A 26,770-nucleotide genomic window follows, 5' to 3' on the forward strand; every position below is an offset into this window, starting at 1 on the left:
CATCTACACCCAACATATTCCATAGTAATTCAGGAACCACCTGTGGTTTATGTGGTTCCCTTTGATTACTCAAAGCAAGCCTAGCACAAGCGCAACAACTTCCACCCACCTTCTAGTTATCACTGGATATGCTAGCTTGCATATCAATCCTCTTGCTCTAACTTTAGTTTTCTGAATGTCCTGATGAGTCATAAGTTGCAAGAGGATACTCTGTCTTTGAGACACTCTGTCTCCCAAATAAAAGTTTACTTCTAGGTAAAGGTAAGGTAAAGGATCCCTGGGCGGTTAAGTCCAGTCAAAGCGGACTATGGGGTTGCGGCGCTCATCTTGCTTTCAGGCTGAGGGAGCCTGTGGTTCTAAACCACGGAGCCTCTTGGGCTTGCCGATCGGAAGGTTGGCGGTTCAAATCCCCATGACAGAGTGAGCTCCCGTTGCTCTGCCCCAGCTTCTGTCAAAGTAGCAGTTCAAAAGCACACCAGTACAAGTAGATAAATAGGTACCATTACAGCGGGAAGGTAAACAGTGTTTCCGTGCGCTCTGGTTTTGTCACAGTGTTCTGTTGTGCCAGAAGCAGTTTAGTCATGCTGGCCACATGACCTGTCTGCAGACAAATGCTGCTCCCTCGGCCAGAAAGCGAGATGAGCGCCGCAACCCCATAGTCGCCTTTGACTGGACATAACTGTCCAGGGGTCCTTTTCCTTTACCTTTGCTTTTCAGACCGAGGGAGCGTTTGTCCACAGACAGCTTTCTGGGTCATGTGGCCAGCACAGAGAACAGTTACCTAACGTCTAGACAACGTAAGGAGTCATTTACATGCTAAAAAGTTTTTTGCAGTAAGGACACATCTCTCAGATACTGTGGCCATCCATGCTTTACGAGCGCTTCCCCTGCTTTAAGAGGGAAATCTTGTTTTATTACTTCCTGCATAGTAGCTTACCCTTCTGGCTGTATGGCTGCAGTCACTGTCTGGCCCATGCACTTCACAGATTCAGGTTTGGACTGAATCTCACCCTTTTTAAATGTGATGTTCGTAGTATGGACTGCCTCCATAACTTGATGGAGAATCTGATCATTCCCCTCAGATGTCTCTGCAGAGCCAATTCCACAATTACTATCTTTGAGTTTGAGTTCAGAGACAAACTGTTCAATGGTATCTCAATGTACTGTAGCTGTGCATGGTTCCAAAAGGAATATACTGTTCAAACACCATGTTCTTACAAGGAGTGCCATTTGTCCTAAATCATTCAAGGACTTCTGCTGTGTCATTTAGCCTTTCATTAGGAAAAATATTGTTGTGAGTTTCAGTGAGGGCGGGGCAGGTAGGGGAGTTGTATACCTGAATTAGACAGTTCTGGGATTTCACACACACACACACACACACACACACACACACACACACACACACACACTTTGGAATATTCATTTAAGCAACCTTAAATCAATGACTTCCCTTCTTCTCTTTCCCTGGTTCAGTTTGCTTACAATAAATCCATTTTTACATAAGATAACCATTCAGTATTCCATTAGTACAGAAATCAAAACTTATCTACACTGTTGAATTTATCTTAATTCTACCAGCGTTTTTAAGTGTACACAATTTTCACCCATATATTCAATAAACATTTCCCAATCCTCTTTAAATGTATGTATGTTTGAAGTTTTATTCTGTTTTTAATGCTCTGTTGAAAGTTGCTCAGCCTAGACAGGGTATAAATAAATAAATTCTTTTCTTCTTCTTCTTCTTCTTCTTCTACTTCTTCTTCTTCTTCTTCTTCTTCTTCTTCTTCTTCTTCTTCTTCTTCTTCTTCTCTTCTTCTATATGTTAAATCTGTAAGCTGTGCATATTCCATCAGTTTAAGTTGCTGTTCTTCTTTGGTTGGGACTTCGCTCTTTTTCCATTTGGTCTAACAAAACACGAAGATTTCTAGCCTGCCTAGACTTAAGTCAGAGCCGCACCACACATTTAAAGCACTCTTATACAACTTTAGTAGTCATGGCTTCCTATAAAGAATCCCGGGAACTGCTGGTGCCTTTAATAGACTAAGTTGGGGCCACCAACATTTTTGGCTTACTGGACATATCTGTAATTATGAGATAGGGCCATGGGTGCCAGTCACAAAATGGCTCCTGAGCTGCATGTGATGTAACACAAAATGGCTGATAAAGGCATGGCTTTTTTCTTAGGTGGGTGCCCTTCCCCATTATAGGAGAACAATGGAGGCATTCATGGGGAGTTTCGGCACCTCTTTTTCTAGAGAAATAGCACTGGAAAGGTATAATAATAATAATAATAGTAGTAATAATAATAATAATAATAATAATAATAATAATAATAATTTTTATTTATATTCCGCCCTCCCCAGCCGAAGCCGGGCTCAGGGCGGCTAACAACAATAAAACAGTACAAACACAAAATGGCTGCCATGAGGGGCATGACATAACAGAAAAGGCATTGGCAGGCAACTGGTGCCTCTGAGCAACCACTGAACTCTGACCAGAAGAGAGTCCAAATTTTTCCTCTTCTTTTTTGGCAATGAGATATATACTGTCTCTAAAAATGGAGATTTGAATTCTGTGTGTGTCTTTGTGGAGTGGGCAAGAGCAGGGCTTTCTTCCAGCCAGAACTCGCCAGAACTCAGTTCCGGCACCTCTCAGATGGGTGCCATTGCCATTATAAGAGAGCAAGGGAGGTCTTTGTGGTGAGTTCCAGCACCTCTTTTTCAAGAAAAATAGCACTGGGGAGGAGGATCTCACTTGTAATCAGAAGTCTACTGACCCTTAAGGCGGAAGTTCCATCTAGCTGTCCTGATAAATAGAAATGAAGAGGTAGCATCACATATCATACCCAGAACAACAAAAATCAGGAGTATAGCCACTCCATCCCTACCTATGACTTTCCCCCAGGTAACTGTGCATACATGTCACACACCATAATAAGTCAGATGCTATTTTGCAAAACGAGTCTGAGGATTTGGTGGATATATGCTTGTTGTCTCGATAATGATACTAATTTTAACATACTCAGGTATAAACTGAGTATAAATGGCAAGAGAATGAGGTGATATTTGAAAGGTCAAGCTCCGCAAAGTTGCCAAAGAGAAGATGCAAGTCCCAGTGACTGATGGCCATCTCAAAGAACCAGGACTTTGTTTTAAGAAACAATATTCCTTGGAAGGAGAAATGCCACGTTGCAGGACCACATGGTGTCCTTTTGCCTAGAGACAGAGACACCGAGACAAGGCCAGAGATGATTATCTTTAATTTGTGTAGCCATTTGTGTATTCAAAAGATATACAATACACTGTATCAGTCTGCTTGTCACATGGTACGAGACTAAGTGTAAGAACCTCAGGGACAGATCCATTTGAGGTTGAAGACCTTTGCACAAGCAGCCCAAAGATCAGTCTAACAACCCTTTGTGCTATTAGACTGGGAATCTACTTGGGCAGCCTGAACACAAGGGGTTTATTTCATTAGTTTTACTGATCAAAAGGCCAGTGCTACATGTGCTCATGCATCTGTAGAAGAAGAAGAGGAGTTTGGATTTGAGATCCGCTTTATCACTACCCGAAGGAGTCTCAAAGTGGCTAACAATCTCCTTTCCCTTCCTCCCCCACAACAAACACTCTGTGAGGTGAGTGGGGCTGAGAGACTTCAGAGAAGTGTGACTAGCTCAAGGTCACCCAGCAGCTGCATGTGGAGGAGTGGGGACATGAACCCAGTTCCCCAGATTACAAGACTACCGCTCTTAACCACTACACCACACTGTATACTGATATGTCCAGCTAAATTTTATTCACACCAGTAGTGCTCTGTAAGCAGTTTTTCTAAAAGAAAGGGTATAGTGGAGCTTCATCTATGCTCATTGACCAAACTGGTGTGTGTGTTTGTGTGTGATGCTCTGCAAACATCTTTCTTTTGGGAAAGGCACTTGTGGAGCAACTTGCATGGTCTCAGGTGGTGCATAGTCCTATACAAACTTCCAGACTTGCAAGTGGATTCCAGGCTTGCAAACATATATTTCCCCCCTGGAAGGAAATAGCGCAAAAATAAATGCTAAACTTGTGGTTTATTCCACTAGGTTTCCAGAAGCTTGCAAATGCTTGAATGTAACATGCAAGTTAACAGTTAGCATATGGTCAGGAAAATGGAATAAATTGCCTTGGGAATGCAGTCATACACATAACAACTCTCCTTGGGTACTATATCCCCGCAGAACATGTGTGAACATGTGGTATGATTGAGAGCTCCTGAGTAGATTCAATCAATACTTTATTTTTCAGAAATGATGCCTTGGCCTTGGTTTTCACCTGGAAGAACATTTCAGGATCAAAAAGGGGATTGTCGCACACCATACCAGGTATTATTTTCAAAATAACAAGTCTCCACTACACTCATCACATGAATTATTTTAATGTAATTCATTGCAGCTTGTATGAATGAGAGAAGGATAGATGGATGTTTGGAATGAAAAGTCAATACCTGCAAGGTTGCCAAAGAGGAACAGCAAGTCCTGGTGACCGATGGCTATTGCAGATCGCCAGGACTTTCTTTTAAGGAACAATATACCTTGGAAGAAGAAATGTCACATTGCAGGACCATTGTGTCCTTTTTGCTAGAGACACGGGGACAAGGATAGAGATGGATCACACTGCCAGAAAAGGGGCACATAATCCAAAAGCTCTGCAATCAACATATTCATCCACCTGACACATAATAAGAGATTGAGCAGAGAGTATAAGAACTCTGGAGACAGACCCGTTTTGGGTCGAAGGCCTTTGTAGCAACACCTGGAGGTCCTGTCCATTGACAGCCATCTAATCAGACAGAGCAGCAGTCTTTGGTAAATATATATCCCTACAGAGCATGTGTGAATGTGATAAATGTTTGAGAGCTCCTAGATAGATTGAATTAATAAAAAAATTCTGAAGACTGGTGTACCATCTGGCCTTGGTGTATGTGCATCGCCCCTTTGATCCCAGGTTGCCCTCATGACAATGATTAAGTGATAGAAAATGTAAAGGGGGAGAGCACAGATGATCACCTCTGGACACAGTCTTGTTGGAGTCAGGGAGGTCCTAGGAGAGGAGGTCCTCCTCAGTCCAGGAGGAATGGTGGAGACCGCTCCCCCCTTCTTCTGCCCTTCCAAGAGGAGACAGCATAGATTTAGAAGAGTGGTTTGCAGAAGGTAATAATTTGGAGGCTGCAGAGGGGAGAAGCTGGGAGATACTGGATGACAAGCAGGAGGAGGAAAAAGAACTAGGGGAGAGACAGCTGACAGACTCAGTGTCTTTAGGAAGCATTCCTGAACTCCCATCTCAGGTCCCGGGGGCACTGAGAGTAGGAGAACAGAAAGCTCAGAGGCAGAACACAGTAGGAATGATGTATAATAGGAGAGACGGAGGGGTGGGACTTATTTGGAGCAACACCATTATCTGAGGGGCGACATCCTATGTCTCTGTGAATATTGAATAAATTTTCTTGGTAAGAACACCTTGTTTTCCCATTTCTGGCAGCCAGCCATGAGGGAGGGGGGATCGGATTCCCTGAAACCTGACAGGTAGACATAGTAGACTTGGTCTCTCTGATTTCCCCTCTGATCTTGGGTTGCGTTCAGGATATACATATTATAGAGAAAAATACCCCATTGAGGGACAACCTAGGGCTTTCCCTTTGCTGGGTTTGCTACTGTGTAATGGGTGAAATGGCCCTACAAGATTGCCAGCATGCACTGTTTTGTCCTTTTGCCTAGAGACAGAGACACCGAGACAAGGCCAGAGATGAGCATCTTTAATTTGTGTAGCCGGAAGAGGGGCTCATAATTCAAAAGATATACAATGCACAGCATCAGTCTGCTTGTCACATGGTATGAGACTATGTGTAAGAACCTCAGAGACAGATCCATTTGAGGTTGAAGACCTTTGCATAGCAGCCCCAAAATCAGTCTAACAACCCTCTGTGCTATTAGACTGGGAATCTATTTGGGCAGCCCGAACACAAGGAGTTTAATTCATTAGTTTTACTGATCAAAAAGCCAGTGCTTTTATCCTGTTTTCTCATGTGCTCATGCATCTGTAATCTGCCATGTCCAGCTCAATTTTATTCACATCAGTAGTGCTCTGCAAGCAGTTTTTCTAAAAGAAAGTCTTCTAGTGGAGCTTCATCTATGCCCATTGAGCAAACTGTTGAAAGTCGATCTGGTGTGTCTGTCTGTGTGTGTCTGTCTCTGTGTGTGATGCTCTGCAAACATCTTTCTTTTGTGAAAGGCACTTGTGGAGCAACTTGCATGGCCTCAGGTGGTGCATAGCCCTAAACAGACTTCCAGATTTGCAAGTGGATTCCAGGGTTGCAAACATATCTTTTTTCCCATCGAAGGAAATAGCACAAAAATAAATGTTAAACTTGTGGTTTATTCCACTAGATTTCCAGAAGCATGCAAATGCTTGAATGTAACGTACAAGCTTGCGTGCTCAGTCTCTAAAGGTCTCTGAGGCTTGAGTCACAGTTTTGATGCTGTTCCAAGAACTGGAGTTTGCCCGGCTGCCGGCCGGTGGGCTAGAGCCAGCTGGGGGCCTGCCAATTGCCCCCATCTCCCCGGAGGTATCTCAACAGTCACATGCTGTGGGGACCTCCTGTAATTTTCCCTGTCCTCACTTTATGGCTTCCACAATTCTGGTTATAGTATAAACCGTGCTGAGGAGCTCTGAGAAAAGGAGTGTGCTTTAGGATGGGAATTTGTAGCTACTTTGAGGTATGAATGCTCTCTTTGTTGTGAGCAGTGGTGATGGTAGAACAAGTGTCCCTAAGGCAGGCCAGCCCAAGGCATCCTGGCAACTGAAGCAAATGAGAAAATTGCACCCCCAAGAATCATAGTTAAGAAGTCTAAAAGACAATGGGGCTCCTTTACATGGTAGGGGATGCTGTTCTTTCCTGCTTCACCTGCCTGCCCAAGAACTACACACCTTGCAAAGGAGGAACCAATCCTCTACAGCCTTTCTTGTCAGCTATGCTGAAAGTCAGGCTTATCCTAACTAACAGCAACATGCCAATGTTCCTGACTCCAGTACCTAGTAAATGGCTTCAGGAAGGGATTGAGCACTTGGGTTTGTGGAAGAGGTAAAGGCAGAGCCAGGATAACCTTCTCTCCTCCTGTGACCTCAGGTCCTGCCACCCCATGCGATTCCAGCTCACATGACACCCCTGTCACTCACCCCCAGGTCCCCACTTGTGGGCAGCTGGCACTCACCCAGAAAAGGCCTTCCAGTGCCAATGCCCTCATCATCATTCTCTTTGCCATTCCCTCAGGGCACATACATAATGCACCCATGTAACAGGGGCAGGTCTCTCCTATCATCTATGATGTCCTTGCATTATAGGAGGGAATGTGGATGCAAGCAGGGCAGGCTAGTGGAGACGGAGGAGACAGTCAACAAGAGCAGGAGGCCAATCTGCCACCCATCCCTGCTTGCCGTCTGAGGCAAGAACTTCACCTTGCCTCATAGGTGGGGTGGCCGTGCTTGTAAGTATGGATGGACAAAGCAGAACAGCAATGCAATAAGGAAAATATGCATGGAAGAGAATTTATTAAGATGATGCTCTGCTGCAGGTCCAAGAAAATTTCAAAGGGAAGGGGGAAATTGAAGAGGCATCTCTATAGCAATGGCTATTTTGAAAGTGATGAGAAAGAGTAGAAATAATGTAAAGGCAGCTTCCCAGCCAACACAGTGGAGAAGGGAAGTCTCCTTTAGAGTTATTGCTTGCAGATGAAGGCGTATGTCTTGTTGCAGTTTACATCATTCCACTTCTTAAAACCTGAAATTCAAAACAAAAATTATAATTCAAGAAAAAAGGAAAGTTACTTCTTATTGCCTATTATTCCTTTCCCCAATGTGTAGGGGGAATAAAATGGATTCAGACTTTAATAATAGTGAGGGAACCACCAGAAGGCCCTCAGAGCTGGACCTCTGTACCCAGGTTGAACAATGGGGGTGGAGACACTCCTTCAGGTATACTGGGCTGAGTCCATTGAGGGCTTTCAAGATCAGCACCAACACTTTGAATTGTGCTCAGAAACGTAGTGGGAGCCAATGTAGGTATTTCAGGACCAGTGCTATATGATCTCTGCAGCTACTCCCAGTCACCAGTCTAGCTGCCGCATTCTGCATAAGTTGTAGTTTCTGGCTCACCTTCAAAGGTAGCCCCACACAGAGCGCATTGCAGTAGTCCAAGCGAGAGATAACTAGAGCATGCACTACTCTGGCAAGACAGTCTGCAGGCAGGTAGGGTCTCAGCCTGCATACCAGATGGAGCTGGTAGGCAGCTGCCCTGAACACAGAATTGACCTGTGCCTCCACGGACAGCTGTGAGTCTAAAATGAGTCCCAGGCTGCACATCTGGTCCTTCAGGTGCACAGTTACCCCATTCAGAACCAGAGAGTCCTCCACACCTGCCATCCCCTTGTCCCCCCAAAACAGTACTTCTGTCTTGTCAGGATTCAGCCTCAATCTGTTAGCTGCCATCCATCCTCCAACTGACCAGACCCTCAAAAAGGACCTTCACCGCCTTCACTGGTTCTGATTTGAAAGAGAGGTAGAGCTGGGTATCATCTGCATACTGATGAACACCAAGCCCAAACCCGCTGATGATCTCTACCAGCGGCTGCATGTAGATGTTGAAAAGCATGGGGGAGAGGACGGAACCCTGAGGCACCCAACAAGTGAGAGCCCAGGGGTCTGAGCACTCACCCCCACCATCACTTTCTGAACATGGCCCAGGAGGAAGGAGCAGAACCACTATATAACAGTGCCCCCAGCTCCTAGTGCCTCTAGACAGTCCAGAAGGATGTCATGGTTGATGGTATCAAAGGCCGCTGAGAGATCCAGCAGAACTAGGAAACAGCTTTCACCTTTGTCCCTAGCCCACCAGAGATCATTGACCAGCGTGACCAAGGCAGTTTCAGTCCCATGATGAGGCCTGAATCCCAATTGGAAGGGATCCAAATGGTCCACATCCTCCAGGCGTGCTTGGAGTTGTTCAGCAACCACCTGCTCAGTCACTTTGCCCAAGAATGGAAGATTTGAGACTGGGTGATAGTTGTCCATATTGGCCATGTCCAAAGATGTTTTTTAAAGACGCGATTTAATAACTGCCTCTTTCAGCGGTTCCGGGAAAGCTTGCTCACAGAGGAAAGCATTCACTATCCCCCGGGTCCCATCACCCTGCCCTTCCCGGCTCACTTTTATGAGCCAGGATGGGCAAGGATCGAGGAGACAGGTGGTCAGTTTCACTCATCCAAGCAGCCTGTCCACATCCTCGGAGGTAACAGATTGGAACTGATCCCATGCAACTGGAATAGACAGTACTCTAGCACTCTCCTGCCCCAGCCCTGCTCCCATGATGGTGTCTACCTCTTTCCGAATCTGAGCGGCTTTGCCTGCAAAAAAGTTGCAAAATCATTGCAGGAGATCTTGGCGTCCTTACCAGGCCCCAATGGTGAAGGTGGTTCTGTTAAGATTGTGAACCACCTGAAAGAGTCTCCTGCTGCTGTTTTCTGCAGATGCAATAGAGGCAGTGAAGAAGGACCTCTTCACCATCGCTATTGCCACTTGGTAGGCTCGACATTGAGCTCTAACCCGTTTCTGGTCCGATTTCCACCACTAGCGCTATTGCCACCTCAGTGATTGTTTCATCACCCTCAGCTCTGGATAAAGAAGAAGAAGAAGAAGAGTTTGGATTTGATATCCCGCCTTTCACTCCCCTTCAGGAGTCTCAAAGCGGCTAACATTCTCCTTTCCCTTCCTCCCCCACAACAAACACTCTGTGAGGTGAGTGGGGCTGAGAGACTTCACAGAAGTGTGACTGGCCCAAGGTCACCCAGCAGCTGCATGTGGAGGAGCGGAGACACGAACCCGGTTTCCCAGATTACGTGACTACCGCTCTTAACCACTACACCACGCTGAGGCTGCCAGGCTCCATGCAGTTGGGGAGAGCGCTTCGGAGCCAGACAGTCGATAGCTCTGGTTAACTCTGCATTCCAGTGGGCCACCGGGGAATCAGCTGAAAGGCCATCAACACGGGATAAAACATCCCCTACTTTGGCCACCTCATGAGAAGAGAAGACTCCCTGGAAAAGACCCTGATGTTGGGAAAGATGGAGGGCACAAGGAGAAGGGGATGACAGAGGACGAGATGGTTGGACAGTGTTCTTGAAGCTATCAGCATGAATTTGACCAAACTATGGGAGGCAGTGGAAGACAGGAGTGGGAGGCAGTGGAAGACAACAACACCACTCTCTGCAAACCATTTGAATCCATTAAGTGGTGTGGAGGCGGATCCAAATTGGTCCCACCTCCCTGCAGAGGGGAAGGGTCACATCACCAGGAAGTGATCTGACCATGGCACTTCTTTCTTTTTGCTTTCTTTTTGCTTTTTCTTAGTGTCATATCACCCACATCCATAAAGGTGAACTCCAGGTCTAAGACATGTCTGCGACTATGAGTTGGGCCAAATTCATTCAGGGACAGCCTCATGGAGACCATGCTTTCCACGAAGTCCCAAGCAGCCCATTATAAGGTTGTGTCAGCATGGATGTTAAAATCCCCTAGGACAACCAAACTAGGTGTCTCCAGGAGACCATCTGCCATGACCTGAAGCAGCTCAGCCAGGGAATCCTTGGTACAGTGGGGAAGTCGATACACCAAAAGGAATCCTGTTGTCCAACTTCCAGAACACATGCTCAGAAACCTGGATCTTCCCAATAGGACACCTGGTGCAAGCTAATGAGTTCCCAAAACTCACTGCAACCTCGCCTCCCTGCCCATATGACCTGGGTTGCTGTGTGTAAGAGAAACCTGGTGGACAAGCAGCGACAAGGACAGGCCTTTTGCCTCATCCAACCAAGTCTCTGTTACACATGCCAGGTCAAGTCCTCCATCCCAATCAAGTCATGGATGGCAGTGGTCTTATGAATCATTGACCTGGCATTGCACAGCAGCACCTTCAGGTCATGTGGGTCTCCCTTGTTTATTCCAGTAACCTTCCGGTCAAGACCAGACCCAGAGGCAGGGATAGTCTTCAAACAATGACTAAACCTGCCTCCTCGGTAATGACATGGTCTGGTCTTAGCGTAACTCCTCCTCCTACCCATGATCACTGATATTGGGTGTCCCAGTGCAACCCCACCTGTGGAACCTGCCTCAGTCATTCTATTGGCTGGGGCCCACTCCCAGGCAGCCCTGACCTTCTCTCCTTCAGAACAGAATACAAACTATACAATGAACCAATAAAACAGTAGAATCTAACAACAACAACCAAATTACAATTATACTAAAACTAAACTAATCCCCAGGCCCAACTAAATGTTTATCCCACCCCCAACAGAGAAAAACAAAACAAAAAACCAAAATTTAAAATGCCACAGATTAAAAACCTATTTTAAAGCATTTAAAAACATTTTCCACAGTTTGTTCCAGTGAGTCTGCCCTTTTCAGGACTCACAACAGGGCTGTGACCCAGAACTAACCAAACATATGAAGGTCACTCACTAATCACCTGGCTTCAAAGTCTTAAATGTTTTATCATGCTATTAATATTCTTTCGGGAGACACTCAGAGAATGAATGAATGAATGAATGAATATTATTCTTAGTATTATTAAATGCTGTTTGAGCCTAATCATTTTGTTAAGAAACATGATAGAGTATAAGATGGCATAACCCAGATCTTACTTTGGCAACCACTGTTTTCTGAACAAAATATGTGATCACATGCAACCGAAGAATGAAGGCTGACTGCAGAAAAAGATTCTGCTTCATGGTATGATTGGAAGTTTCCCTAAAGGATCAATACGTAGGACCACTTCTGGTCAGATCTCCAGAGATATTGACTTTGTGAACCTTAGTACAGAGAAGCACCAGGCTGAGAGTGTATCCAATCAACTAATACCCAGAGTAAACCTTTTCAAATGAATGGACCATCAGTAGCAATGACTAACCAGAGTATTTTGAGTTTGATTTTTCTGATTTTTAAAATCAGATACTACCCTTTGAAATACTTGAAACTGATGGAGTGATAGGCATTTTTTTAGTCAGTCCCTACAAATTGCTTGCTTACCTGTCCCCTTTGCCAGATGCACACAATATTCTTCATTGTTGAAGTTGTCTGGGCGATTAAAATCCCAGCCTTTGTAATCGTAGATCTCATCGTCCGACCACTTCCAATGCCCTTTCTGCAGCAATATGATGGAACAGATCGTACATTCATTTGATACGAGGAGGCCAATGCAAAGGTCACATGGAGAGTTGACCAGTTATGAAGCAATTGCCAGTTATGATGGAGTTACAGTCGTACCTTGGTTCTCTAGCGGAATACTTTCTGGAAGTCCGTTCGACTTCCAAAAACAATGCAAAACCAAGGCGTGACTTCCCATAGGCTGCAGGAGCTTCCTGCACTCAATCAGAAGCTACGTCAGACCTTTGGGTTCCAAAGAACGTTTACAAACCGAAAAACTCACTTCTAGGTTTCCGGCGTTCGGAAGCCAAAACATTCGAGTCACAAGGCATTTGAGAACCAAGGTATGACTGTATTTGTAAGAAAAACACTGGGACCTAATTTGAATAGTAGAGTGCTTGGTATCTGGTGGGTGGGGCTTGTGTGTTTTGCTCCGGAATCAGCCCCTCCCTTCAGTATCTGTGTTCCGTTAAGAATATCAGTTAAGAGGGACCAACTGCTTCTTCTCGCTTGTTGCCTCAGACTTGCCTCATGTTATTGTATTTAGTTTCTCTTATTTTGTATTTTTGTTACAGTTTTCTTTATTATTCAAGCTTAGTTTACATTTATGTGAGCCACTTATTTTCCTCAAAGAACAAGAAACTCTGCTGGAGAATGGTGGAACATCCTAAACTTGGGTGAGTGAGGGGATATTATTCCCAGTTTGCCAGGAGGATTGAATATGTTAATCATCTCCCCACTTCCACAGCAATATTAGAGGAGGATTCTATTAGAAAATTGTGGAAAAGTCACATATTGGAGTAATCTGGGGAGACGATTCGGGTAAGGATGGAATGGTGATGCTAAGAAGCCATTACTCAGTGACAATGGCCTGAAATTGAGAAAGTAAAGGCAACTCACCTCAGTGGGATCATGCAGCCCAATCCAAATCAGACTTTCCTTTTTCTGGTATGCAGAGATGTAATTGGCCACCGCATTTGACTCTTTCTCATTGAGGATGGAGGCAAGATGGGTCCCACAGCCAAAGCTCATGCACTCATTCTGAGAATAGCCAAGCAAGTAAATAAGCTCCACCACTATTGCTAACACACACACACACACACACACACACACACACACACACACACACTTTCCCACAAAGCTTTCCCAGAGTGGTTCAGAACTTGTCAAATAAGTAATAACAATTATTTAAAAATCATAAAACACCAGTGGTGGAGAGTTGGAAGTTTTTCAAATGGGAACTAAAGCAGCTGAGGAAGGAAGAGAGAAAAAGGGGTGAAGAAAATAGTGTGAGTGAAGCCAGGCCCCTTTCTCCATCCTCTGGACCTGCTGGGAAACTAAAGAAACCTGCTGGACCTGCTGCACACGAGTGCAATTAAAGGTGCTTAAAGCACTCAATCTTGGTGCAAGAAAACCACCTTGAAGCTCACACACAAAAACTAGGATGAATGCAGGAAGAATGCTCATAGTCATGATTTGGCTGCACTCTTTTCAGAAGCGGGTGGCGCTGTGGGTTAAACCACAGAGCCTAGGACTTGCCGATCAGAAGGTCAGCGTTTCGAATCCCCGCAACGGGGTGAGCTCCTGTTGCTTGGTCCCTGCTCCTGCCTCCTAGCAGTTCGAAAGCCCGTCAAAGTGCAAGTAGATAAATAAGGACCGCTCCGGCGGGAAGGTAAACGGCGTTTCTGTGCGCTGCTCTGGTTCACCAGAAGCGCTTAGTCATGCTGGCCACATGACCCAGAGGCTGTCTGCAGACAAACGCCGGCTCCCTCGGCCTATAGAGCGAGATGAGCGCGCAACCCCAGAGTCGGTCACGACTGGACCTAATGGTCAGGGGTCCCTTTACCTTTCTGCAGGCATGTGGAATGTTGACCTGTGTTTTAATCTGGTTTTGTAGCTTATCCTTGAATTTAACTATTATCTTAATGTTTGAAATAGTTCTTCTTAACTGTATATAGCTGGGTGGTGTCAGGTTTTCAACACCATGATATGTCACCAGCCAAACATCACAATCTGGCGATACACCATGGTGTTGAAAGAACAATCTGTACTGGCCCCAGCCCTCAAGGCATGGGGTGAAACGGCCACAGCTCTCATTGCAAGAGATGAGGCACATTCATCCCAACACCCTGTAGAGCTGAGGACGACACAGCTTGTTTGCAGTTCTTGGCTTGGGGGTGGGAAGGCTCCACTCCCCCCCCCCAGCTGAGTGAGCCCTGAGGTCCCTCCTGCTCACATGCAAGCTGGAGGGACAAAGGGGCAGAGATAGCTTGTATCTTTTCACTTGTGAGGTGGTACCTTCTTGCCAGGCCATCCCTCCTGACTGTTAATTAAGTTTTCTTGGCTCCTGTGGAAACAGGTTAATTGAACACAATGGGTGAGCAACTCTCTTTTGATTATACCAAGATGCTGGCCAGGTATTGTCTCCCAACAGCTCACACTGATAGCCCTCCTCACAAAAATGTCATCTGAAACCCATGACAGCACCTGATGTGACAGCTTGGTTGGTGAGAAACAGCTTCTTACCTCAGCTTCAGACCAAGTTTTATGAGAGTCAAAATATGCATAGCAGCTGCCCTGGGATTTCATCCAATTCCTGGGACAGGATCTGGCCTTTACTGTATGGAGAGAGGAGTAAAAGAAGAAAAATATGGGGGAGGGGGGACAAAAGATGTTAGAATGCAATTTTCAATGTGGAATCCTACTTCACCTACAAATGTGCCCAGATAATTTTAAGATTAATGAATGCAGACCTAATTGAAACATTCCTGCTTCCATTGGTGACTGGTACCCCATGGCACCAATATGAAATTGGGACAGAAAGCAAGGAGGCAAACAGTAAGTGGATCCAGAGTCAATGACAGGCAGAGCCACTCCCTGACTGGTTGTCAATATGAATATGAGGAGTGGTTCAAAGCAGATTGAGGTTGGTAGGGCAGTTCCCTATTCACCCTAATGGACCTGCTTCCATTGCCTGGTTATTTATTCCAACAGCCTTGGGTGGATTACCATCACCTGGAAATCTGACAAGTAGTTTTGTTTTTATAAATGCTTAACCCCAATTAAAATTTCTGGGGAATTCCCAGATAATTGTTAAAGCACTCACCTGCTGGGAAAGAATAGGAGACCAGGAAAGCAAGAAGGCAAAGGTAGGTGACAACCCCCATCTTCTGGGTGACCTTCAGTGGAAGGAAATGTGCAGCAAATTAAAAACCTATCCTTACTTATTGGCATTGTAAATGTGGGGATAGCAGGAAGAAGTAAATTGGTATTTTCTGTTCTTAAAATCATAAATGGGAAGATTAGAGAAAGAAGAGAGAACCCAAAACTTAAAGCTGGCGATTGTTGAAGTATCATGGAGTCAAATAAGGTTCGTGTGCAGAGGCACCTAGTGCTGAATATGTTCCACCTTCTGGTTGACCTTTTATGGAAGGTCAAAACCTATCCCCACTGGTTGCCATTTCGTCCATGTGGTGATGGCAGGAAGAATTAAAACAGTATTTTATACTCTTAACATCACAATTATCCTTCATGTGAATTTCTAAAAAAAGAGAAGAGAAGGAAAAGAATGGAGAAAAACGAGAAGGTTAGGGAAAGAAGGGAGAACCTAAAAAGTTTGCCATTGTTGAGGAATCACAGATCCTGGATTCTGGACCAGTGGAGGCTGGTGTCCATTGGGACTGGTAGGATTTGTAGGGCAGAAGGCAGTAAAACCAATGGTAAGTGGCGGCAGAGTCAATGACAGGCAGAGCCAAGCAATTCTGGTTTTGTTCTCTTTCCCCTCCAGGGACAACAGGTAGAAGGAAGGGACAGATGTAAGAAAGAACACACAACACTGGGACTTTCTGAGGGCAGGTGGAGCTTTGTGAGGCTGTGCCCCATTCGTCCTAGCATACCTGCCTCCACTGTTTCTAGACCAGGGATGCTAACTTGAATAAAATATTGAGGCAAGTAAGCCCCGCTCCCATAATTGATCACAAGATGCAGCACACAGACACCATTTGAATGGCAGGGCCCATCAACTGGGGGAGAGCTGGCCCCTTCAAATATTTTATGGGGAGTGAAGGGGCCTCAGCTCCTAGCAGTTGGCTCCAATGATCTAGACTAAAGCAGCATTAACATTTATGGAAAGCCTTTTAGTTGTTAATCTGTTGCTCTTGTCCCTTTTTTGTTTTATGGGAAGAACAATACAGTGGTGCCTCGGGTTAAGTACTTAATTCGTTCCGGAGGTCTGTTCTTAACCTGAAACCGTTCTTAACCTGAAGCACCACTTTAGCTAATGGGGTCTCCTGCTGCCGCTGCACCGCCAGAGCACAATTTCTGTTCTCATCCTGAAGCACGATTTCTGGGTTAGCGGCGTCTGTAACCTGAAGCGTATGTAACTTGAAGTGTATGACACCTGAGGTACCACTGTAATAACCCTCAGGTTGGTGGGCTGCCTTAAGAAAGTTAAGAAGGAGTGGAGGTGCCTCTATGTCAGGCTGCTGTCAGTGGCTCCCAGCTAGTTGCCCAGAAAAGTATAAAAGCAAGGAAAAGTTTCTTACAGTCCTTTTTTATTTCAAACTTTACAGAGAGAGCCTCTTAGATAATGGCGTTGTCCTGAATGAATCTCCACCTCCTTCGCTCCCACTTTCTCATTCATCATCATCATCTTCTTCTCTACAGGTGCCACTAAGTGTCCTCTGTCCTTCGAGCTCTTTGTTCTCCCACTTTTAAGGCCTGACTGGTTCTGGGAGGTGGTGGATCTGGACTGCTGTCTAATGACAACGTGTCAGCCAGCTACTGCTCTGGCTCTGCCTGCTCCTCTTCTCCCATTATTTCCCAACTTTCCCCCTCTGGCTCGGAGCTCTGACCTCCCACAAACCACTATTGGAAATCTATATTGTCTCCCTCCTCCTCCTCCCTGGAAGGGACAGGATGGGAAGGTGGTCTCCACCCCTCCTCCTCCTTTACCCAGTCCCTGACACTCTATTCTGGAAGAGAAGACCTTTGTTGGCAGAAGGGAACTCAGGGAGCAAAAGTTAACTCCCTGGTGGTAGCCCCAGAAACAGGCAAAGGAAGGACAGAGATTGCTTTGGATTTACTTGATCCAGTCTTATTGATACATGCAAGAGGCCCCAGGGGCGGGACATCATCAGCACCTGCCTGGAAATGGTGTAACTAACTCTCCCCCTCCATTGGAGCCAATGAAGGGCAACAACGTACAAGTTAATAGTTAGCAAATGGTCAGGAAAATGGAATAAACTGCCTTGGGAATGCAGTCATACACAGAACAACTGTGTCTCAGGCTGCTGGGCTCATTCTTATATAGAGCTGGGCTAGGGCAGGGCATGGAAAGGCAGGAAGAAAGATGAACCATTTACTCATATATGGACTAGTGGAATGAACAATGCAGCATCCCAGGCCTTGTCAGAGGTCACTGCTAGGATATAGTTTCGTTCCACCTTTAGAACAGGCATGTAGAGTTGCTGTATGTCACATGTCAGTTTACTTCCAGCACAGTCTGCTGGGAACTTCCCTTCTATATAGCTTTTGCCTATGCTGTTTGCTTGGACACAAAGGGAAACAGACATGTTTTTTCCTTTGTCCTGATGCTGAATAAATGCTTGTAAATATGCTTACATATGCCTCTGTCCGCTACTTCTGTTACAAAGAGTTCTTATCTCTGCTAGCTTGCCCTTATTATTATTAACTCCTGGAACCTCACACTGCTTGGAGAGTAGAGTGGTGTGCAACAATTTTAAGCCTGTTTGCGGCTACTTTTCCTGAGGGATCAATGCTCAGTGCATAGATTGGAAAACACCTATGGCTTTTAAAAATAACTTTTATTAAAACAACAACAACAACCAGAAGCTTTTTTATTAGGAATTGTAGGTGCTGATATTTCAAAGGAGCAGGAAAGACTTTTTATGTATGCAACAACAGCCACACGGATGCTACTAGCCCGGAGATGGAAAGAAGACAAAGTCCCTACCAGAGAAGAATGGAAAACTGAACAGAAAGCTCAGGAACTAAGAATACCAAAACTTCAATAAAGAATGGAGGGGAATTTTAATTTACTTAAGAGACCACTGTAAGCAGATAAAAACATTAGCAGGATTGCAATAGCACTTGTAATGTAGAAGATATTATGGATAAAATGGAGAGACCTAAAAAGCAGAGACATCACCTTGCCAACAAAGGTCTGTATAGTTAAAGCTATGGTTTTCCCAGTAGTGATGTATGGAAGTGAGAGCTGGACCATAAAGAAGGCTGATCGCCGAAGAATTGATGCTTTTGAATTATGGTGCTGGAGGAGACTCTTGAGAGTCCCATGGACTGCCAGAAAATCAAACCTATCCATTCTTAAGGAAATCAGCCCTGAGTGCTCACTGGAAGGACAGATCCTGAAGCTGAGGCTTCAATACTTTGGCCACCTCAGGAGAAGAGAAGAGTCCCTAGAAAAGACCCTGATGTCGGGAAAGATGGAGGGCACAAGGAGAAGGGGACGACAGAGGACAAGATGGTTGGACAGTGTTCTTGAAGCTACAAACATGAGTCTGACCAAACTGCGGGAGGCAGTGGAAGACAGGAGTGCCTGGCGTGCTCTGGTCCATGGGGTCACGAAGAGTCGGACACGACTAAATGACTAAACAACAACAACAACGAGTGTGTAGAAAATAACCTACAACACAAAGATAAGATTTTTATTTGTTGCTATGCCCACTGCTGGCAAGGAGCCCCTGGAAGCTTGAACAGAAGGAACGGTGGCCCCCTAGGCTGATAAAACACCCCCCCCCCACTCCTGGTCTAAAATGTATATACCCCCCACTTCCAGTCTTGACTTTATTGTCTCTGATGCGGCATGCAAAAATAAAAATAAAAATGTCAGTCCATTTGTTTTCATAAATAGAGAAATTGGTTTTAAAAACCTGGTTTTGTGAATGAAATGAACCAAGCACAGCACTTATTTGTGGAAATGCAACTGTTCATATTTGTATACTGATCAACATTCTTGATGATTCCCCAACCAACACAGAATTCAACCCTTGCTTTCTGCTGCCACCTAGTGACAAAGAAACGTTAGAGGCACCCTGTTCATTTTCTTGCTTTCTACGGCTTCTTCATCTCTGTGCGAGAGCAAGCATTGTTGCTATACCAGGATGGCTTCAGGGAGACATTACCAAACTCTCATCTTGCTTATCTTACTGAGATACCAGACCTTTAAAGTAAAGATTACTTTAAAACTGGAAACTGGGGCTTTCTCCTTCTCCATGCCTCTTACCCAGCTCAAAATTCATTTTCTTCCACCCACAATCCAAATTTAATCCCACCGCTTTTCTCTGTCTCTCCCCATGCCTACAAAGGACAGTAGTTCAGTGGCAGAGCATGTGTCTTCCATGCAGAAGGTTCTGGGTTCAATTCCTGACATCTCCAGTTAGGACTGGGAAAGACAACACGTCAGTGGAAATGTTGCTGTCTGTTGCATTTGTGTTCTTTTGGCTAAAGGCAGAACAGAAAAACACAATGGTCCCCAGTAGGGGTTCCCAAATGGTGGTCCTTGATTGGTGAGCTTCATTCAGGTGGTCTGCAAATGTAGGCACCATCATTTGAGCAAAGGGTAATAATGGCCCTTTAAAACCTCCCAGCAACAACGACAATAAAAAACCTTCCAAGGCTCTGTTGCTTCAGGTTTATCATTTGGCAGGCTTTACTGACATTGCTGTTATCTACTCCCCAAGAACTATATGCCCAATTTCCAAAGAAATTCACACCTGAAAAGCAACTGCAAAGGGTTCTGAATACAAGCACTTCTTAAAAAATACTTAAAACATGAACATAATGTTGCTGTGTAGTCATTGGCAGCCCATATAATGGTCTAAATGAGGGCAGAAACCAAGACTACTACAACGATGACTATACAACTACTAATTTTGTTTATACCCTGCCCATCTTGCTGGGTTTCCTGGCACACCTTCCAGGAAATTCCTTGGGAACATTATCCAGCATTAAGGGCCCGGGAATGGTATAAAAGCAAGTGACTGGGAGTGCTGGAAATTTGAGGTGGCCAAGCGACCAGCCCAGCCCAGCCCAGTCCAAGCTAAAACCAGGGGTTGTTCACCTCTCAAGGCCTCTTAAAGGGGTTGCCCTTTAGCTGTCTACCCAGCAGTTTCCACCAGGTTCTGACAAAGAACAAGGGTGATCTAATAAAATTCCTCCTACTCACTGAAAGAATAGCAAAAAAAAATTCAGCCTAGAGGCAACTGTTGTTAGGAGTTAAGTTCCTTTCTGGCTCTGATAACCGGTGGCGACTACAAGCCCCAGAGAGAGCCTCTAAACTGAGGAAGGGAGGGAGAAATGGGTAAGTCTCCTCTACATGAGGAAAAGGAGAAAGGAGGCCGGGCAAGGCAGCAGCTGGTCCTTTTAAAGGTAGCTGGGATGGGCAGCAAACACTCTTGTGGTAGAAATGGCATTGGGTAGTGCAGATGGATAAAGCGAACTCCCTTAATATGCTTTGTAAGGAGAAGAGCCCCCAGCCCTAGCTTGGGTGGACTTGACTGGCCGGTCACCATCTCAAGTTTCTAGCAGTCTCAGTTGCTTGGTTTTGTTGAAAAACGAAATTGCCACCAGATGAACAGCTTCTAAAGCCGTGTTCAAACCCCCAATCATGAGCAAACAGTCGACACTCTTAGTGAAGGGCATATTATCACACACAGCTATCCCAGGAATTCCATGACCCATGAACATAGCTTTAAACTAAGGTTACCAGATGTCCCCGTTTCTCAGGGACAGTCCCCGGATTTACAAATCAGTCCCCTGACAAAATCCATCTATTTAGTAGGAAGTTGAAAAGTGTCCCTGGATTCATTGGAAAAAAAAATCTGGTAATCTGACTTTAAACTTAACAGTCACAGTTACTGCCATCTTCCAAGGCAGGCTCGATGTTTCTCAATATTGAAAAACATCGACCACAAGAAGAAAAGGGGGAGAGCCATGTTCAAGTGCATCTACACCCAACATATTCCATGGTAATTCAGGAACCACCTGTGGTTTATGTGGTTCCCTTTGATTACTCAAAGCAAGCCTAGCACAAGCACAACAACTTCCACCCACCTTCTAGTTATCACTGGATATGCCAGCTTGCATATCAATCCTCTTGCTCTAGCTTTAGTTATCTGAATGTCCTGATAAGTTGCACGAGGATACTCTGTCTTTGAGACACTCTGTCTCCCAAATAAAAGTTTACATTGCCCTCATGGCAATGATTAAGTGATAGAAAATGTAAAAGGGGAGAGCACAGATGATCACCTCTGGACACAGTCTTGTTGGAGTCAGGGAGGTCCTAGGAGACTGGACTGAGGAGGAATGGTGGAGACCGCTCCCCCCTTCTTCTGCCCTTCAAAGAGGAGACAGCATAGATTTAGAACAGTGGTTTGCAGAAGGTAATAATTCAGAGGCTGCAGAGGCGAGAAGCTGGGAGATACTGGATGACAAGCAGGAGGAGGAAAAAGAACTAGGGGAGAGACAGCTGACAGACTCAGTGTCTTTAGGAAGCATTCCTGAACTCTCCTCTCAGGTCTCGGTGGGCATTGAGAGTAGGAGAACAGAAAGCTCAGAGGCAGAACACACAGATTAGCCGATGTAGGAATGATGTATAATAGGAGAGACGGAGGGGTGGGACTTATTTGGAGCAACACCATTATCTGAGAGGCGACATCCTATGTCGCTGTGAATATTGAATAAATTATCTTGGTAAGAACACCTTGTTTTCCCATTTCTGGCAGCCAGCCATGAGGGAGGGGGGATCGGATTCCCTGAAACCTGACAGGTAGACATAGCAGACTTGGTCTCTCTGATTTCCCCTCTGATCTTGGGTTGCATTCAGGATATACATATTATAGAGAAAAATACCCCATTGAGGGACAACCTAGGGCTTTCCCTTTGCTGGGTTTGCTACTGTGTAATGGGTGAAATGGCCCTACAAGATTGCCAGCATGCACTGTTTTGTCCTTTTGCCTAGAGACAGAGACACCGAGACAAGGCCAGAGATGAGCATCTTTAATTTGTGTAGCCGGAAGAGGGGCTCATAATTCAAAAGGTATACAATGCACAGTATCAGTCTGCTTGTCACATGGTATGAGACTATGTGTAAGAACCTCAGAGACAGATCCATTTGAGGTTGAAGACCTTTGCATTGCAGCCCCAAAATCAGTCTAACAACCCTCTGTGCTATTAGACTGGGAATCTATTTGGGCAGCCCGAACACAAGGAGTTTAATTCATTAGTTTTACTGATCAAAAAGCCAGTGCTTTTATCCTGTTTTCTCATGTGCTCATGCATCTGTAATCTGCCATGTCCAGCTCAATTTTATTCACACCAGTAGTGCTCTGCAAGCAGTTTTTCTAAAAGAAAGTCTTCTAGTGGAGCTTCATCTATGCCCATTGAGCAAACTGTTGAACTGTCGATCTGGTGTGTCTGTCTGTGTGTGTCTGTCTCTTTGTGTGATGCTCTGCAAACACCTTTCTTTTGTGAAAGGCACTTGTGGAGCAACTTGCATGGCCTCAGGTGGTGCATAGCCCTAAACAGACTTCCAGACTTGCAAGTGGATTCCAGGCTTGCAAACATATCTTTTTTCCCCTCGAAGGAAATAGCACAAAAATAAATGTTAAACTTGTGGTTTATTCCACTAGATTTCCAGAAGCATGCAAATGCTTGAATGTAACGTACAAGCTTGCGTGCTCAGTCTCTAAAGGTCTCTGAGGCTTGAGTCACAGTTTTGATGCTGTTCCAAGAACTGGAGTTTGCCCGGCTGCCGGCCGGTGGGCTAGAGCCATCTGGGGGCCTGCCAATTGCCCCCATCTCCCCGGAGGTATCTCAACAGTCACATGCTGTGGGGACCTCCTGTAATTTTCCCTGTCCTCACTTTATGGCTTCCACAATTCTGGTTATAGTATAAACCATGCTGAGGAGCTCTGAGAAAAGGAGTGTGCTTTAGGATGGGAATTTGTAGCTACTTTGAGGTATGCATGCTCTCTTTGTTGTGAGCAACGGTGATGGTAGAAGAAGTGTCACTAAGGAAGGCCAGCCCAAGGCATCCTGGCAACTGAAGCAAATGAGAACATTGCACCCCCAAGAATCATAGTGAAGAAGTCTAAAAGACAATGGGGCTCCTTTACATGGTAGGGGATGCTGTTCTTTCCTGCTTCACCTGCCTGCCCAAGAACTACACACCTTGCAAAGGAGGAACCAATCCTCTACAGCCTTTCTTGTCAGCTATGCTGAAAGTCAGGCTTATCCTAACTAACAGCAACATGCCAATGTTCCTGACTCCAGTACCTAGTAAATGGCTTCAGGAAGGGATTGAGCACTTGGGTTTGTGGAAGAGGTAAAGGCAGAGCCAGGATAACCTTCTCTCCTCCTGTGACCTCAGGTCCTGCCACCCCATGCGATTCCAGCTCACATGACACCCCTGTCACTCACCCCCAGGTCCCCACTTGTGGGCAGCTGGCACTCACCCAGAAAAGGCCTTCCAGTGCCAATGCCCTCATCATCATTCTCTTTGCCATTCCCTCAGGGCACATACATAATGCACCCATGTAACAGGGGCAGGTCTCTCCTATCATCTATGATGTCCTTGCATTATAGGAGGGAATGTGGATGCAAGCAGGGCAGGCTGGTGGAGACGGAGGAGACAGTCAACAAGAGCAGGAGGCCAATCTGCCACCCATCCCTGCTTGCCGTCTGAGGCAAGAACTTCACCTTGCCTCATAGGTGGGGTGGCCGTGCTTGTAAGTATGGATGGACAAAGCAGAACAGCAATGCAATAAGGAAAATATGCATGGAAGAGAATTTATTAAGATGATGCTCTGCTGCAGGTCCAAGAAAATTTCAAAGGGAAGGGGGAAATTGAAGAGGCATCTCTATAGCAATGGCTATTTTGAAAGTGATGAGAAAGAGTAGAAATAATGTAAAGGCAGCTTCCCAGCCAACACAGTGGAGAAGGGAAGTCTCCTTTAGAGTTATTGCTTGCAGATGAAGGCGTATGTCTTGTTGCAGTTTACATCATTCCACTTCTTAAAACCTGAAATTCAAAACAAAAATTATAATTCAAGAAAAAAGGAAAGTTACTTCTTATTGCCTATTATTCCTTTCCCCAATGTGTAGGGGGAATAAAATGGATTCAGACTTTAATAATAGTGAGGGAACCACCAGAAGGCCCTCAGAGCTGGACCTCTGTGCCCAGGTTGAACAATGGGGGTGGAGACACTCCTTCAGGTATACTGGGCTGAGTCCATTGAGGGCTTTCAAGATCAGCACCAACACTTTGAATTGTGCTCAGAAACGTAGTGGGAGCCAATGTAGGCATTTCAGGACCAGTGCTATATGATCTCTGCAGCTACTCCCAGTCACCAGTCTAGCTGCCGCATTCTGCATAAGTTGTAGTTTCTGGCTCACCTTCAAAGGTAGCCCCACACAGAGCGCATTGCAGTAGTCCAAGCGAGAGATAACTAGAGCATGCACTACTCTGGCAAGACAGTCTGCAGGCAGGTAGGGTCTCAGCCTGCATACCAGATGGAGCTGGTAGGCAGCTGCCCTGAACACAGAATTGACCTGTGCCTCCACGGACAGCTGTGAGTCTAAAATGAGTCCCAGGCTGCACATCTGGTCCTTCAGGTGCACAGTTACCCCATTCAGAACCAGAGAGTCCTCCACACCTGCCATCCCCTTGTCCCCCCAAAACAGTACTTCTGTCTTGTCAGGATTCAGCCTCAATCTGTTAGCTGCCATCTATCCTCCAACTGCCCAGACCCTCAAAAAGGACCTTCACCGCCTTCACTGGTTCTGATTTGAAAGAGAGGTAGAGCTGGGTATCATCTGCATACTGATGAACACCAAGCCCAAACCCGCTGATGATCTCTACCAGCGGCTGCATGTAGATGTTGAAAAGCATGGGGGAGAGGACGGAACCCTGAGGCACCCAACAAGTGAGAGCCCAGGGGTCTGAGCACTCACCCCCACCATCACTTTCTGAACATGGCCCAGGAGGAAGGAGCAGAACCACTATATAACAGTGCCCCCAGCTCCTAGTGCCTCTAGACAGTCCAGAAGGATGTCATGGTTGATGGTATCAAAGGCCGCTGAGAGATCCAGCAGAACTAGGAAACAGCTTTCACCCTTGTCCCTAGTCCACCAGAGATCATTGACCAGCGTGACCAAGGCAGTTTCAGTCCCATGATGAGGCCTGAATCCCAATTGGAAGGGATCCAAAAGGTCCGCATCCTCCAGGTGTGCTTGAAGTTGTTTGGCAACCACCCGCTCAATCACCTTGCCCAAGAATGGAAGATTTGAGACTGGGTGATAGTTGTCCATATTGGCCATGTCCAAAGATGTTTTTTAAAGACGCGATTTAATAACTGCCTCTTTCAGCGGTTCCGGGAAAGCTTGCTCACAGAGGGAAGCATTCACTATCCCCCGGAGCCCATCACCCTGCCCTTCCCGGCTCACTTTTATGAGCCAGGATGGGCAAGGATCGAGGAGACAGGTGGTCAGTTTCACTCATCCAAGCAGCCTGTCCACATCCTCGGAGGTAACAGATTGGAACTGATCCCATGCAACTGGAATAGACAGGACTCTAGCACTCTCCTGCCCCAGCCCTGCTCCCATGATGGTGTCTACCTCTTTCCGAATCTGAGCGGCTTTGCCTGCAAAAAAGTTGCAAAATCATTGCAGGAGATCTTGGGGTCCTTACCAGGCCCCAATGGTGAAGGTGGTTCTGTTAAGATTGTGAACCACCTGAAAGAGTCTCCTGCTGCTGTTTTCTGCAGATGCAATAGAGGCAGTGAAGAAGGACCTCTTCACCATCGCTATTGCCACTTGGTAGGCTCGACATTGAGCTCTAACCCGTTTCTGGTCCGATTTCCACCACTAGCGCTATTGCCACCTCAGTGATTGTTTCATCACCCTCAGCTCTGGATAAAACCATGAGGCTGCCAGGCTCCATGCAGTTGGGGAGAGCGCTTCGGAGCCAGACAGTCGATAGCTCTGGTTAACTCTGCATTCCAGTGGGCCACCGGGGAATCAGCTGAAAGGCCATCAACACGGGATAAAATATCCCCTACTTTGGCCACCTCATGAGAAGAGAAGACTCCCTGGAAAAGACCCTGATGTTGGGAAAGATGGAGGGCACAAGGAGAAGGGGATGGCAGAGGACGAGATGGTTGGACAGTGTTCTTGAAGCTACCAGCATGAATTTGACCAAACTATGGGAGGCAGTGGAAGACAGGAGTGGGAGGCAGTGGAAGACAACAACACCACTCTCTGCAAACCATTTGAATCCATTAAGTGGTGTGGAGGCGGATCCAAATCGGTCCCACCTCCCTGCAGAGGGGAAGGGTCACAACACCAGGAAGTGATCTGACCATGGCACTTCTTTCTTTTTGCTTTCTTTTTGCTTTTTCTTAGTGTCATATCACCCACATCCATAAAGGTGAACTCCAGGTCTAAGACATGTCTGCGACTATGAGTTGGGCCAAATTCATTCAGGGACAGCCTCATGGAGACCA

At 45.8% G+C, this 26,770-nt stretch overlaps 3 protein-coding genes across 6 annotated transcripts in view; 1 reads left to right on the top strand and 2 right to left on the bottom strand.

Annotated features, from left to right (window-relative positions):
• The window catches only part of LOC309517150 (regenerating islet-derived protein 4-like), a 57,663-nt gene that overhangs the window by 7,506 nt on the left and 23,387 nt on the right, over positions 1-26,770 (top strand). Inside the window, exon 2 of one of the 2 annotated variants that reach the window (XM_082196236.1) lies at positions 4,284-4,360. In XM_082196236.1, coding sequence (XP_082052362.1) covers positions 4,286-4,360 — 75 coding nt within the window. In that variant the 5' untranslated portion in view covers positions 4,284-4,285. Of the gene's footprint in view, positions 1-4,283; positions 4,361-12,723; positions 12,905-26,770 lie in introns of those variants that run through there. The other variant, XM_082196240.1, reaches the window with a different exon arrangement.
• On the bottom strand, positions 7,738-15,402 carry LOC309517161 (C-type lectin BpLec-like). The gene is made up of 5 exons (XM_082196256.1): positions 15,334-15,402; positions 14,754-14,845; positions 13,128-13,268; positions 12,111-12,225; positions 7,738-7,812 (listed from the first exon to the last, which is right to left on the bottom strand). The coding sequence occupies exons 1-5, from the start codon at positions 15,392-15,394 to the stop codon at positions 7,751-7,753; spliced, it is 471 nt and encodes a 156-aa protein (XP_082052382.1). The 5' UTR covers positions 15,395-15,402; the 3' UTR covers positions 7,738-7,750.
• Positions 24,043-26,770, bottom strand: part of LOC309517154 (C-type lectin BpLec-like) — a 97,295-nt gene continuing 94,567 nt past the window's right edge. For all 3 annotated transcript variants that reach the window (XM_082196247.1, XM_082196246.1, XM_082196248.1), the window contains one exon: positions 24,043-24,288. In XM_082196247.1, coding sequence (XP_082052373.1) covers positions 24,227-24,288 — 62 coding nt within the window. In that variant the 3' untranslated portion in view covers positions 24,043-24,226. The remainder of the gene's footprint in view (positions 24,289-26,770) is intronic.

Source organism: Podarcis vaucheri, assembly GCF_965113315.1.
Source record: "Podarcis vaucheri genome assembly, chromosome: 13".
NCBI classification, from domain to species: Eukaryota; Metazoa; Chordata; class Lepidosauria; order Squamata; family Lacertidae; genus Podarcis; species Podarcis vaucheri.

Bases quoted from the DNA above. Each gene is read 5' to 3' on its own strand.
- LOC309517161 (XM_082196256.1), bottom strand. From the start codon at position 15,394: ATGGGGGTTGTCACCTACCTTTGCCTTCTTGCTTTCCTGGTCTCCTAT. The intron at 12,226-13,127 runs GTGAGTTGCCTT...ATATTGCTGCAG, and splicing joins GGCTGCATGATCCCACTGAG to AAAGGGCATTGGAAGTGGTC. The intron at 7,813-12,110 runs GTAAGCAAGCAA...TTTGAATTTCAG, and splicing joins GCATCTGGCAAAGGGGACAG to GTTTTAAGAAGTGGAATGAT.